General features: G+C 30.6%; 1 protein-coding gene across 6 annotated transcripts in view; it reads right to left on the minus strand.

Annotated features, from left to right (window-relative positions):
* LOC134690720 (kinesin-like protein KIF13B) overlaps positions 1-16,536 on the minus strand; it is a 111,015-nt gene that overhangs the window by 13,480 nt on the left and 80,999 nt on the right. For 4 of the 6 annotated variants that reach the window (XM_063550748.1, XM_063550747.1, XM_063550745.1 and 1 more), the window contains 3 exons: positions 16,310-16,342; positions 15,655-15,814; positions 14,236-14,283 (listed from right to left, as the gene is read on the minus strand). In XM_063550748.1, the coding sequence (XP_063406818.1) occupies positions 14,236-14,283; positions 15,655-15,814; positions 16,310-16,342 (241 nt within the window). The remainder of the gene's footprint in view (positions 1-14,235; positions 14,284-15,654; positions 15,815-16,309; positions 16,343-16,536) is intronic. The other 2 variants (XM_063550750.1, XM_063550749.1) reach the window with 2 other exon arrangements.

Here is a 16,536-nt window from a genome sequence, read left to right on the forward strand (position 1 = left end):
TGTGCTGTACTTTTTACTTCCAATCCAAATGACATGAGTTTTGGAAAAATTTATATTCAAACCAGAAATTTTAGCAAACCAATCTAGTTCCAATAATGCCTCATTTAAAGATTCTTCACTACCATCTAAAAGTAGTGATGTATCGTCAGCAAACTGCGAGAGTTTGTGTTCAACATCAAGAACTTTGATTCCATTTATATTTTTGTTATCTCTTATTTTTAACGCTAAAATTTCAGCACAAAGAATGAAAAGATAAGGCGATAATGGATCACCTTGCCTACAACCCCGTTCAACAGTGAAAAAGTCTGAAAGATTCCCTCCCTGAATGACTGCTGAATTAATGTTTTGATAGAGCACTTTCACCCAATTTATAATAGAATCGCCAAAATTAAAAAATTTCAATACATTTAAAAGAAATTCCCATGAAATGGAATCAAAGGCTTTTTCAAAATCTATCAGCAATAAAAGGCCTGGTATATCATTATCTTCAGTATATTCCATGATATCATAGATCAATCTTAGATTTTCCCCAATATATCTTCCACTCATAAAACCTGTCTGATCAGTATCAATAAGTTTAGTCAAAACTGTTCTAAATCTTCCTGCTATAACCCCAGAGCCAATTTTATATACAGTATTAAGCAAAGATATAGGGCGCCAGTTTTTTAAAAAATGTCTAATGCTAAGGACTCCTTGGTGCACTAAGGACTATACAATACCACTAAGGACTAGAAAGAGTACTGTTATACGTGTTATTTTTACATATTCTGTTAAAGATTGATATTTAATGCATAAATTTCAAATTTTTTAGAAAAATAATCATAAATAAAAAAGATATTCAACATTTTCTAGGCACGTGCCCATTTTTCTTTTTACGGTCAGTGGCAAATAGTGCATGCATGTTCGGGACGATACAATACAAGCTCAGCAAGTCGGACAAACATTGCAAATTGTATGCAAAATTTCACAAAGTTCAACCGTGTCATTTGTGGAAAATTATTTACGAAACAAATCATGAGATCATACATGCATTCTTTAAGTAAACCAAACTGCAAATGCGAAATGTAAAAGGTCCAGTTTGAAATTCCACATGTAGGAGTCTGTGTGCCTTTTATATTTTATCAAAACGTCTAATCCAGCAACCTGTCATGAACAAAAAATAAAAGAAATCAAGACGATATGCGCACCTTTAATATGAGTACACTTTAGTAACACCAGGTACATAATTTAAACCTGAAGCAAAAAGACAGTACTCATTCCTTTTAATAATAAGCCGTATAAACCCTATATGTATACACCAAGTGCGCGATTGACGTTAGAACGGACACGGGTGAAACAGTATGAAGATACGTGCTCTTTTAGGATATTGGTGACAAAACATATTTTTGAATATGCAGTTCATATAATGGATTGGTAGTTTTGAGATATAAAATGAAGTACCAATGTAAGCAAGCTAACATTTCCGTCATTTTGTATTTGGTAGAAAGTTGATTAATCGTCAATTTTACCGCACCTCCTTATTTCATTATGGTTGAAATTTTCTCCAGAAGAACAAAAGTATTAGGACTTAAACAAATATGTACTAGGAGACTGAAATGCTACTGTGATAATTATACTTTCCTTTTTTAGGGAACCGTCGTTTAGTAAACTGACTACATGCAAATTAGAATTAAAAAGCTACTCGTCCAATAAGCATTAGTCACAATTTGCTTGGTGTATTTGGTTTTGATGTAGTTAAATGTCCAACAGTAGCTATCTTATAAATTGCATATCCCATATCTCTATTCATCATTCTAACAACAGACTGGTGTACAAATAACATGTTACATATATATATATATTATTTTATTAGTACTTCTACTTTTTATAAATAAAGTCTCATGTAACCCCATTTCCATATGTAGCAAGCGGTAACGTATATATTTCTTTTTGTCTAAACGTTCGTAAAATTTGTCGATTTCTTTGAAAAAATTAGAGGCAATGATTTAAATTTTAACAACTAAAGTTTCAAGTGACGGGTGTAAATTGTAGGATTGATTGTTGGTTGCTTAACGTCCAGTGGCAAATATTTCCTGCATGTTCAGGACGAGAACAAGTTAACACTAACTTGAATACAATACTAGGTAGGTTTTGTAATAGAGCCGATCCGGGAAGATGTTTGAGAAAAATTTGGACTGACACTAGAAAATGAGGGTATATTATGAGCAATATGCCCCTCATGGCCTAAAAAGGCAACTATGTTAATGCTCTCTCAGTCGTTTTGTCTCCGAACTTGTACATGTTCATCATTTCCAACTCAAATCGCACACAAAAAAACTACACTACCAGCGAGTAAATTAACACGAATAGAAAATCTAAATGATTTCAAGATCTAGCTATTTCAGTCTCTTTCTGCTATTTGAATACTAATACGTTAGTCGTTTGCTTGTAAATTTCCAGATTTTTTTGTAACGGAACCAGTCTTACTTAGTGACTAAAGCCAGTCCCAACTATTAGCTTGCGTTTATAGACGCAAGTGGATACTTGGGACTGGCTCAGTTTAATCAGACTCTAACGGGACCTGATTTTTTTTATGATTTTTTTTCCGAATAAAGTTGCTTTGTATTTTCAGCCTACGGTAACCTTCTCAGGCCTGATTCCGATGTAACTGTATGTCCTGTGTATAGACTTGGTCTAGCTAGCACTTTATTTTTTAAAATGTTTCCGAAACTATAACGGATTTATGAGACTGTTTACATTTGGAACACATAGAATGTTATTCAGCAAAATAACCAAGTTAAACCACTTTTTTACATTGAATTTCCATACTAACAAACTATTTTCTGTTTGAGTTTCAAAGTCTGCTTGTATTGTACTTTTTCGCCTTATTCTATCCGTATTCTCATCCAAATAAATTTCCTTTTTCCATTTTGCCCGAGCGGTGATTTTGACGACCATTTTAACACGAATTAATAGTTGTATACGGATTCCAGTTTTTGTATGCATCATCCTAAGTTTCGATAGATACATATAAGATTTCTGTTTTCAAAAAAAATAATTCATGGGGATACGGCATGCATCATGAAAAGTATTTATTGCAAAATAAACTAAGAATGAAATAAAGTGATAAAACTCAGTCTGTTTTGCATAAGAACATATAGATAAATCTTGCAGATGCTTAAATATTAAAAAAAAGCAGAATATAAATTAAAAGTATATAGTAATTCATTGTTAAAGGTTAAAAATTAGCAGAAGAATTGCTGAAACACGACAAAGCAACCTATGTCAAAAAGTTAACCGTTACGTATTGCATAAAAACTTTCGACACTCTGCATCTAGAAAAAGTTACCATAAACATGTCAATTCAAATATGACGTCCTTATTACGCTTTGTTAACAAAGCTGTGTTCTAATGAGCACAAAAAATATGTTTGACACATGCGCACGTACTTTTTTATTAACATTATTTCCGTCGATATCCTTTAAAATATTTACATTCAAGCAGCTAACAAACTTTTATTATATATTTTTATCAAACAACATATATTTACCTTGCTCGTAGTTTTTAAACTTTTCAAATATGAAATGCAATAAACAGACTCCTCTCGGAGGAAACGGGAACAGCAAAACAGTCTTACGGTATTTTCGTACGCTTTGACCTATAAATATATTGCATTTGTCATGTTAGAATCGAAATAATTCCTTCATGTCATGCTCTATGCTCATTTTAACATGGGTAGACATTATATTTGACCACATTTTACACCTCGCTTACGCTCAGTGTAAATTATAGACAAATATAATGCCTACCCATGTTAAAATGAGCATAGAGCATGACATGAAGGAATTATTTTTTAAGTTTCCAAAAATATTTTTGTTTATCATTTAATCACTTTGTGATTGCAGAACCTGCTGCATTGGCTTGTATGTGTGAACGTTATTCGATAACGCCCGGAACGATAACTCGTGGCGTAATGTCAACTTACTGTCAAGACAGACGCTATTATAGAAAATAAAGGAATATGGAGTAAACGTATACGGAACCAGTAATCGCACACAAAGTTAATGCTTAACAAAAATACAAATAATAAATGGTCAGCGTTTTTATTCCTGTTCATCTTTATATTCCCATAAAGGGTCTTCAACAATGAAAGAATCACTTGTTTAGGGATGACATCAAAAGATCGATGTAGGATAAAAAAAACTTAAATCAAATAGTTTTTGGGGGGGGATCAACTTTGCTGCAAGTTTTGTTAATCTAAAATCGATTTTACATATATCCCTATTGGTCAATCAATTTTAACCAAATTAAGTTAAGAGGGGGGGTGTGGAGGTCAGTAAAAAACCTATGTGAATTCAGTTTTGTATCCTTCATTGAACTTTCGATGTCGTCCCTTACCAGAACAACAAAAAAACACTAGCTAAGAGTACTTAAGTTACTGACAGCTATAGTTCACACTCTTACGTTTGAAGTCTTCCTGTCCATCATCCCGCAATCGTTATTTTTGAAGATCATATAAGTGAATGAATAATTCGATTTTCTGCCTCAGGACCTGCGCATATATGAAATACTTAACACTGAACATTGAACCTGGGGTGGTGTTCTCGAAGGTATCCTAAGATTCGTCTTAAGTCATAGATAAGTCCGATTTTAGGATGGACTTAGGATGGACTTAGGACACTCTTAAGTTGTGTCTCGAAGCTCCCTCAGACGAATCTTATGTTAGGACGTCCTAAACATTTCCTAAGTCGAAATTTTAAATCTTTAAAGTTATTTTTTGATAAAACATTTATTAATGACGAAAATTTTTAACAAAATTGTTTACGAATTTTATAATAACATGTACAGAATTAAATGCATAATTACCAATGTTATTATATAAAAAAGGATTGTTATTTAAACTTGAAAACAATTTGTTTTGAAATGAGAATTAAATTTGTTGTGTAATCATATCGTGAAACACGAAGTTCAAAGTTTAAAAGCATGCACAATTTCTTTATATACGAGTTAATAACCGATGGTGCGTTTCATTTCATGTTCATTTTCACGTAAAATAATGAGCAAAAAGCGAAATCCAAACATTATTACTCTAGGCTGAAGATAGGATGCTCTTAAGACACCTTATTGGGTGTCCTAAAGTTAGGACGAAAAATGAGATATATCAAAAGTTAAGAGAGCTTCGAGAACTCGACTTAGGACAAAGACTTGCCATAAGATAGACTTAGGACACGTCCTAATCCTAAGATAGCTTCGAGAACACCACCCCTGGTTGTAATTTGCAATTTTTATTTGTAATTTTTCCTCACTGGGAAGGTGAAATAATGTATAACATCAAGTGTATTGTAAATTGCGAAAATGCATTACGAGCATATTCTATAATTTTAAGTTTGAATTATAAAGAGTTTTAATTTTTTTTCAAATATTGAATACGCAACAAAATCTCTGTAATTTTACCCATGTATTATTTATGTTTATGTTAAAGACGTTTGATTGGATATTAGTTAAAGGTAGGCGTGGTTTTCGGTAACTTTCCTCCAATCAACTGGCCTATTCGACAAACATGTGTGCGCTGATGCGTGCAAACTGGCTATTGTAACGGCACGTGTCTTACATCAGAATCTATCGTGCGTGACCAATGTTTATTGTAAAATTTCTTGTCATGTGAGCAAATTATCAGACATACAAGTTCTAAAGGTTACAACTTGAATTTGCTTTTTGAAAGATTATTTTCGGCAGTGCCCCTGATATACGATGTAAAGTGTTTAAGAAAAACAAGACTTTAAATGAAGGATGCATATTACCAGAGAATATAATCTGGGACTATGCCAGATATAATACATGTATTTTATGGCTCGGATATTAACAATAAAATGTTCTGAAAAAATTAAGTGTCCGATAATTTGAATTATCTGATAAAGTTATCTCGATCACTGTCGACAAAATATTATTGCATGGATGGTAAACTGCTGATTTTTATTTCTAGACATGGTTTGTGACTGTTATAATAGACAACTATATGCATTCTGGTTTACGTTTACAAAGAACACACTATACATTTTTTCTGAAATATCAATCCATTTTGGACAGACTTGCATTTTCCTTGTATTTGTAAAAAAATATAAGACGTTTCATTTTATTTGAATATTTCAAAAATTGCTTCAAAATACTATAGGCCTGTATTGTTGTTATTTTTTTAGGGTCAATGACTCCCCCCCCCCCCCCCCCCCCCAAAAAAAAAAAAAAAATTTGAATAATTGTTTTAAAACGTTATAGAAATAAAGGTCAGCCAAACCCAAATTCAGCAATAAGGAGTGTCATTCACCGGGTTTAATTTCTTTTACCGGTTTTGAACTTCTTGTTTTGTTCAATAAATAATAGTAATCTTCTTATCTTGTTCAATAAAAAATAGTAAAATTTAATTTCCATACACATGTTTGACTTCCTAAATAACACTAGGAAATAAAATTTGTCACAATTTCGCTTTTGTCGTCTGCTCAAGTTAGTTTAATTTGGTATTGTAATATGCACATGGGATACTTGTCACTGAACGTTGAACAAACAGTAGCTACCCACCAGTCCATCAGTGATTGCGATACTTCTGTTACATACCCGTCATTTTGTCACATGTTTGGTACTATTATTTGAACAAAGTTCGTGTTGTAAGCCGAATTTGTCCTACATTTTAATTGTTCTTGTCAAGTAATACATTCCTTGAACTGGTTTAAATGTTTAACTAAATCCTATGATATCAATTTTGTGCATTGGTTTTTTGAAACACAATTTTGTTAATTTGAGCGTGTCAACACCTAGTCTAGTAGTGATTTCGGTTTGTATGACCATACAACATATTTATATATTAGTATTACAGTAAGTTATTGTTTCATTTTACATGTTTACCATTGATAACATCAAATAAAATGTGTTGCAGGTTGAACTAAACCATAAAGGAAGGATCTAAAATTTAAACTATGTCTGTTTAAACTATTATGAATGCGGAGTGGAAGTATTGCACGATAGCCTCAGTAGTAGTATGATACTTTGATATCAAATGGACTACAGTTAAAAAGTTGCATTTACTACCAATCCATGCACAATAGTAAGATGTATGTTCCTGAGCGTATTATGGACAAAGAAAAAGGTTGTGGTGTACTTTAAAATTTTGAACTAAGTATGGTAGAATGGTTGCCATACGCCTTCATATTACAGAAACCACCAGCGTACACTACAGCATAATTACGATTTCAATTGTTATAGTTCACACATAAATTAATTGGGCTAGTTTAATCTCCTGCATGGTTTATTCCATTGGCAATCATATTCAAGAAAATTCATATTCTGTATGAAGCTTGATTGAGCCGTAGATTCACACAGTTATCTTTTCTTCATAAATGAATGTCGGGAATTCGGAATATGGCAGTTATACATGTATCCTCAGTTTATATTTATTTTGAAGCATTATCGAACTAATACGACTTCAATTTCTCTTTAAAATTTACTTTGCACTAAATATCTAGTAAATGACTTTACATGGGAATAACTTGGGGTGTATTCATGTATACTAGTATGTAATGATAATAAAAAGAAACCAACAGCACTATTCGACGAAGACGAAATTAAGGATTGAATTTTAACGTCCAGTGACATATATTACAATGATGTCGAAACAGAACTTGAAATTGACAATAGGTATTCCGTCGCTTTTCCAAAGAATTCACGCTTAGTTGCGATTTCACGTGCTATTTTGAAGAGACATGTTTTGTCGAAATGCACATCTGGTGCAAGAAATTTGGTACCGTTAATTTTATTACAACTTCGGGTTCGCATTATAGTTATATTTGTACAAAATAACTAACAATAAAAAAATTGTGATGATTTCTTTAACTGTTCTTGAACGTTCTAGTTTTAATATAAATCTGTCATTTTTCTATATTCGTACTTTCGACGAAGCAAAGCAAGTTCGATCTAGACCTGGACAATTTGATGCATTTAGCAATATTCAATCGTTGTACAAACTTATTGTAGAACATGAGTCTTTTTCGGATAAAAAAAATCTACTTTGTTAACTAGGATCGAAAACTTACAATATAGTTTATCCTATTGAAACATGAACGCGGACTACATTGAGAACATCTTGGATTGAAAGATTGCAAATCTACTGACCAATGAAATGCTTTAGATTTAGAACGCAGACCTCAACGAGAACACCTAGATGGATAACACACTGTAATCTTTAGACCGTCGAACAGATAGCGATAATTCCAGACTTCTTCTTCTTCTTTTTCTTTTAGTTCAAATAAGGTCACAATATAGAAGAATACAAAGTCATACTGCCAAGGAATTGTATATTAGGAATTGTATATTTACAATCCCTTGATGCTGATTTACATGTCTGATTGACAAAGATTTAATAAAATTGAATTATTCATAAAAATGTTTATCACAATTTAAGTGTTTCTATATTAAGAATGTGATTAAAAATATGCATTTTATGTACTTGTTTTGGTTTGGATTTGTTTATTCAAAGCTCGCGAGAACAGCTGATCTCTTAAGGCCGTAACAGTGGTGGTAGATATTCACAGATTTTTTTTACATAAAAACACACTATTACATATTCATGTGACAATAATAATGTGTCTGTTTTTTAAACCAATTTAGAATTGGTGTATATATGTCTCCGCTGATAATAATTCTATGTTAGATAAACATAATTATTTGGAATTAAAAGTTGTATAGTTACAATAAGTACATTTTCAAAATCATTTATTTATTTAGGCTTGATGAAGATCTACATGATTTAACGAATAAATGTAAGAAGATGTGGTGTACTTGCCAATGAATTAGATCACCGTACAGCCTTCAACAACGAGCAAAAACCTAACCGCATAAACGTTAATATCATTTCCCAAAATTACAAACAATTCAAACAAGAAAACTATCGGCCTGATTGATGTACAACACTTATAGAAAAATATATACAAAAACGACAACCACTGGTCACTGGGGATTCAAACCATATGTCCCAATCGAAAAATAATTTCGTCAAACAAACGGGAGTTCTTATCTACAGAACAAAACCTGGATCCGCCATTGTACAGTCTCCTGGCTAGTATACCTGTAGGATAGTCAAAGATAATGGCGTTAAACAAATATTTTCTTTATTTATGTTTTTATTCCATTCAGATCTTCAATTTATCGATTGATTAATAAAAAAACGAAGCAAATATTTTAGTTAATCTACCAGTAATTAAATGTCAGTACGATCTTTCTGATAAGATTGTAAGACTATATATTGCTATTTGGCTGTGAAATTTGGAGATTTAGTTTTATTGATGCATTAGAAAGTTAAACTTGAAAAAAATCAACCCTAGCTTTATGGTTTATGGAGAGCTAGGCGCTTATCCTATGTCAGTATATGTGGAACACCGTATGGTATATTTTTTGGTCTAACATTGTAAACAGTTCTGATAGTAAACTATATAGATATATTTATACACTCAACGTAGATGGTGGATTTACTTAGCTATAGAAAGTGGAAGATTTTATGGTATAGCAAGAAATAATAGAACATGTACTTTTTGTAAAAATGATATAGAGGATGAGTTTCATTTCATCCTCAAATGTCCACGTTTTCAAGGTTTTAGAACAATTTATATGAAGCCATTTTATTTGAAAAAAAACGTCGATGTACAAATTTATTAAACTGATGAGTACTAATAATGTAAAAGAATTGTGTAATTTAGGTAAATTTACATTTAGATCTTTTGAGCTTAGATCCGAAATGTTAAAATAATGTTTGTTTATTCTACAACACCTTCTGCTGTCACATAGTCTGTGTTTATGTATGTATTATATGTATTATTGCTGTTGATATAATTGTATACCCATAGTTTATATAGACTTTGGTAATAAAGATATATACTTTCGATTGGTTGATTTGTATAAAAAATATCTTGAAAAAATATGGATTTTAAAATATTTGGTTAAATCAGAGTAACTATAGTTTTAATCCAAACTATTAAACAGATTGTTTTATCATTTTCAGCAGACTTAGAAATCAGAAATGGAATATTCTCCAAAAGTATTATGTTTAAAACTGTTTAAAGAAAACTTTGAATTTGAAGAATATTTAGACGTATTACGTTATAAAGATAAGATAACGTTATGAAGGTTTAGAACTGAAAATCATCGGTTACCTATAGAAACCGGTAGATGGCGTAGAATTATGAGACAGGAAAGGTACTATGTACTTTGTAACTCTCAAGAGATTGGTTGATATATTTCACTATATTCTAAACTGCACAACTCTAACAGAAAGTAGAAGACCTTTTCTTAAACCTAACTATGTAAGCAGAGTAAATGTTTCGAAATTGGGCACTTTATTTATTTAAAAAAATATTGTGTTTTGAAAATTTTGTGTAAATTAATTTGAATCATATATAAATAAAAGTATATTTTCTCAAGTCTGATCACCAATCGCTCATTCTTGTTGCTCGTTTCAAATTGTCATACGCAAAATCTGTATGTTAATATTATATGTAAAAATATCTTTCTTTTTACCGTTAACTTGGTTTTAAAAGAAATAAAGAATCTAAATTAAATAATACAATTAATTTTATTTAGTTTTTTGGATTAAATTACCTTAAATTAAAGGATGTGAAAAGGTATATAATTGTAACTTTTTCAAAGTTCAAGTTGATCAATTATTGATTTAAGTGAATAAATCAAATTTATTTTCTCGAGGAATAAATCAAATCAGGAACATATATATTGTAAGGTATACTGTTCCCAAATTGAATAGTATACAAATCATAGTAATAATTATTCATCAGCGAAAAGGATAGTATTTGTATTGTGTTTGAAGAATCGTAAAAGTGTTTTATTTTCTAAATTCTATTTATTCACTCGGACATCGTAGAGTTTAAAATTTTTTTTTTACCATATCGGACTTCATATTGTGTATTGAATTGAATTACGAACGCGGACCTCGATGAAAACACCTGTATTGAAAGTGTTCAAATGTTCCAACCAAGGAAATTCATTTTACTATGTAACGCAAACCTCAACGAAAGCACCTAGATGAAATATTGTGTATTGAATTGAAAAATGAACGCGGACCTCGATGAGAACACCAGGATTGAAAGTTTTCCAAAGTTCCGACCAATGACATTCATTTTGATATGTAACGCGAACTTCAACGAAAGCACCTAGATGAAATATTTTATTTGTACGACAATTAGTTTTTTTTAGACATTACCCCTTAAATATAGTTAATAAAAAATATATCAAAGCAACAGTGCATGATTGTTTCTTTTCCATTCTTGTTTATTTTAATAATGTTGATGTTGATTTTAATTTTGTAGGTAGACTTATATTATATGCCCTGAACGTAAATATACGGTTTTTATTTTTAAATGCATTAGACGTAAGAGAATGTCGACTTAGAGCAAGTCAAGGTCGTAAAACTTAAATCAACCAACCCATCGTTATCGCAGACTAAAATTGATCTCAAATAAACAGAATATATGTTCATTTATAGCAAGACTTGTTGTAAGTCAAGGTGCATGACAGCACAATAATCCCTTTACAGATCGGAACCACAATTCACAATTTTCGTAGTGTGTACTTTTCCACAAATTACGCCCGTTTCGCGTCAGTGACCGATATTACAATTTGACACAGTTTTAAAAGTTTATTGAGCTGTTCCTTCATTTACAATGTTGTGTGCAAGACTCAACAAATGTCAACATTATGTTCATTAATTTTATTATTTAACACATCATTGTTTTTATTACAAGCTATTTCATATATCAATATGCAGCTAGGGAATATTTGTTGTTGACCGAAACTATAAGATACATCGATTTAAACTATGTGAAAAATAAATAATTTTTGTAAGTTACTTTAATTTCCGTGTCTATATTTAATTAACGAGTACACTATAGTAAGACAGAAAATGAGAAAAGGAAATATACAGGAATACCTTAAGTTTCGTAAGACATTGCAATGGACCATACGTTACTTACATTCACAAGTTTTCATAGCACTCAGCAAGTTTTGAAACAAATATGTGAGATAAAGATCTACTGCATTCGGGCAAATTAAAAATATGTTAAACATCTAACTATTTTATTTTTAACAGATTCATAAGTTTTGATTTTTTTAAACCGTGCATCAATAATTTATAATTTTTTTATTTAAATTCCTTATATGTTACGTGTATTGATCATTCATTTGTTTAAATTGTGAAGTATATTACTTTAATAAGAATACACGCATTTATATATATAATTTTAAGTCGATAAAGTTTGAAACAAATAAACGAAAGATACATCGATGTTGTTTTGCTTGAGTGATTTACCTGTTAAAAGCTCGGGTCGCAACACGGTTTAAAACGAATTGATACCAGTTTGAAATAGTTTAACGGGGGCGTGGCCTATTTGTTTGACGTAACTTACCACCAACTTGATTTAAATTGAACGACTGCAAGCGAAGCTATTTATACTGGCATTAAAATGATTTGATATACATTGAAATAAATTAAAAATGATTTTTAATTTTTGTCAATCTTTATCAAATGACGATTAATTTCATTTAAACAGCGTTAACACGTTTTTGTCCGATCAAGTTAAATTCGGGTTACTAGTGATACCTCCTAATAATTTGAATTCGTATGTATTTAATTTATCAAATATATGCCTTTATCAAAATGTGTGTGAAAATTAATACAACTAAATTTCTATGGGAAATCCTTGAAATCAGAATTTCAGTATTACTGATATACTAGTACTCTAATGACAGAGTAGCCTCTATTTGTTACCTACTTAAAACTTATCTTAGTAACCTTAAATATACCATTTAAATACTGAAAGAAAATTAACAATACTAATACTAATGAAGGGATCTTTCTCCGCTCAAATCCACTCATATGCTATATGTAATTACAAAGAACCTATGATTTTTTTAAAGTGTGAATTAAGGTATTGCAAAAATTCCTTTTTACAGTACAATCTGCTGTCAAGATGTTTTGATATGGAATGCAGCCCCAACAAATATCTAACAATCTTATTTTTTACAGTAAAAGCTGCAAATGCATTAGGTATGCAGCCCACATAAATATTAAACAATCATTATTGGTAAAAGTGTTCAAATATCTAATTAAAAGATGGATACAAAGAAAAAAAAATAAACAATAGAAGATGACAACTGTCAAAAGCTAAGCTAGCTAAAATTACATTTAAACAACATAGAAAAATAGATTTCTTCTTTTATCTTTATCAATATATTTAGACAAAAAAAATTAATAAAGATTTATATTAATTCTCTGTCTGTTATATTTTTCCTTAAAAAAAATGAAAATTTAAGATTTCAAACAAAACAAACTCGATCCAAATAGCATACTGGAGAAATATTGTAATTCACAGTGAACTTTAAGTTATTTCTTGTGTAACATTTTGTGTTCAGATGGAACAATGCTGAAGCTGGCATCAAAGCTAGCAACAAGAATTTCTATTTGTGTTGTCTTGTTAAGTATACCCCTATTCATAATTAAAAATATTGGAACACAGGAAGTAGGTGTCTAATAGATCTTGAAAGCACACACATATCTGCCAACTTTTCAAAAGCCAAAGGGGGGTTTTAAGTGCAAGATGGCTCTAACAGCCCTACAAAACCTTCAAGGGGGCCTTCAAATATATCTGAATGTTGTTTTTTTTGCCTCCCTCATACTTTTACAAGCTCATAGGCATTGTAAAATTAATTATTTTGTTTAAAATTGTGGACAAAATTGCTCTTTTTAAATTTCCATTTGGGTGTCTCCATGGGGAAATCCCCCCAAATACTGACAGTTGGCAGGTATGTGCACACACATTGCAGAACTGATCAAATATGAAGGTATTCTGTTCAGTAGTATTTTACATTTTGAAAGGCTTAATCTGTGAACAAAAATCACACGAAAAAATTTCCATTTGTTCATTTTGTCATGTTTTTTCGTCCCAGATTTACAGATCTAAGATTAGATTTTGTATACCTCTGACATATAAAATTAACACTATCATAACAGTGAAGATTTGATCAATATTTTCTGACAAATATTCAATTCAGCTGATTTCGAGCTTCTCAATTTTTTAAAAACAACAATAAACAATGAATATAAAACAATACTTTAGAATACAACATGGACTATAAAAAGCATTCAAAAAGAAACTGAAAGAAAATAAATCTAAAACATACGATACAGTTGAAGTATATTTAACATACGCTTAGCAGTTATACCAGTGCCCCGTAAACTCAGAAAGTTTGGGCGGGCTGCAAAGAATACAACAATAGAGTCATTATGTGTAAAGTGTTGACAAGAAGGACGTTAAGACACCTCATGGAATAAAGTGTTGATTGGAATGACATTTAGACAACAACATCATGACAGTTTCTTTGAAGAGAAACACAGGAGTAGAGTTCACGACAATACTTTTTTTCTTAATAAAATTCGTCATAAAAAAAATAAAAAAACATAAAGTTCGGCTTCCATTATTATGTATTTTTACTGAAATTATCTAAATGACAATAAATCGTCTGTTATTACCTGATTACGTATATTTTCAGTTTGTTTAATAAATTGCACATATTTTGCTTAGAGTTTTAGTTCATGTACCATATCAGTTTTACCTGACATTTGTTTTAATACTTCTAGATTTAGGATGAAATGAAAGTATAACACATTCTATTTTTATCTTGGTTAAATAAATCATATAGAGCTTTATTCATCAATTGTTTAAATAATTCTAGCATTTTGACACAAAATGAAAATTCCAAGTCTCGTTTTTCTCTCTCTATTTTTGCAGCAAAATAAAATACACTTGTAACCATAAGTCTGTATCTATCATTTCTTTATTAAATACAAAATACAATATGGAAATAGCAACTGAAAATCACTGCAAAAGATGTTCACCATGGAAACTGAAAATTAAGCATAAATGTATATGGAAACCAAAGCACATTGATAAATGTATATATGTGCAGACTTAAGCTAATATATGTAAATCAAATCTGTCATGTAAAAACTTTGAAGTGAAAGTATAAATTAAGTTTTGAAACTTACAATTTTTCTTAAATAAAGCTGTGTCAAAAACATCTAATAATTCTACAGCTTTGTAATAATGGATGGTTCAGAGACCAAAAATATTTATCTTATACTTTTTTACTCCCCTCAATAAGCAATGTGAACCTAATCAATTGAAATTTGTTTTTGATGCTTGTCTGCCAAGTTAAAAATCATATCATGTTGATTCCTGAAATTATATGTAAAAATATCCCACTGGACATTCTAAAGGCCATTAACCAATTGAGTAACATATGTATTTGTTTTCCATTGTTAATAAATTGTGTCTGAAAAAGATCATTTTTTGTAAAGATATTTTACACATTAATATATATTAAATTAATGAAACTTTTTCAATCAAAACTACACTGAGCTGGGAATAATTTCTTCAAAAAGGCAATATATTAAAATAGTCTTTCACCTTATTTCACCCTACGAACTTCACCAATGTCACCTTACAAGAAGAAAGTAACAATGTTTTGACAAGTTAAAGACAGACTTTGTGCAGAAGGATGATAATATGACACAATAAAAGCACATGCAAAACATCAATTATGCTTTGGTTCAACACATATCTTTACCTAAATTTTTACATTGTTTTTTCAGTTCCTTTGCAAAGATTTTCAGGCTTTTTCCAACTTCCGACCTTGACCTTTTACGAAAAAACCTACCAGGCTGTGACAACCGTCTCCCAGGAGATAAACTGTCACATGATAAATCTTGGATACTGTCTGCTCTTAGCTGAAATAATAAAAAAGACGGAAATAATTATATTTATAAAGTGTTTGAGTAAGGTTGTAAGGTTAAATAATATTGTGCTGTAATCTCTAAATTAAACCAAGGAATATCTGGTAGGAACCTGCTATTAAGGGAAACAAAAAAAATCAGATGACTTTTCTTTCAATAACAGGTGAAAAACATTTAGATGCTGGTATAATAAGTAATATATGAAAAACAAAAAAACTAGTGAAAAAAGCATGAGTGCTAAGCAGACAACATCTTCATTGTATCAAATAAGCTATTTATGGCACTTTTTAAGATGATTTTATTTTTTCAATTGGGTAGATTTCCATTTTACTTTTCAAAATTATCAAGTGACTAATTTATCTGTTGATATAAAGCATACTGTTGATATGGTTTTTAACTCTAATTCATTGTTATCATAAATATGTATAATTGTAAACAACTAAAATTTTCTGCAATATTCATCAATGTTACTAAATTCTTATATAATACCTGTCCATCAAATTTGGTAGGTGTCAAGCCAGCCTGTAATAAGACAAAAAAACATTCCATAATATTATTATTCATTCATGGAAAGAACATTATTTAACATTTATTTTTACCCTCACAGAGCACCTGAGATCATTTTGATGGTGTTGCATGGTCTTTAGTTTGTATAAAGTTCATTTATTCACAAATTTTTGTTTATTTTTTTTGCATTGTCAGCTTCTCTTTGCCTT

This window comes from Mytilus trossulus, chromosome 11, assembly GCF_036588685.1.
Source record: "Mytilus trossulus isolate FHL-02 chromosome 11, PNRI_Mtr1.1.1.hap1, whole genome shotgun sequence".
Classification (NCBI taxonomy): domain Eukaryota; kingdom Metazoa; phylum Mollusca; class Bivalvia; order Mytilida; family Mytilidae; genus Mytilus; species Mytilus trossulus.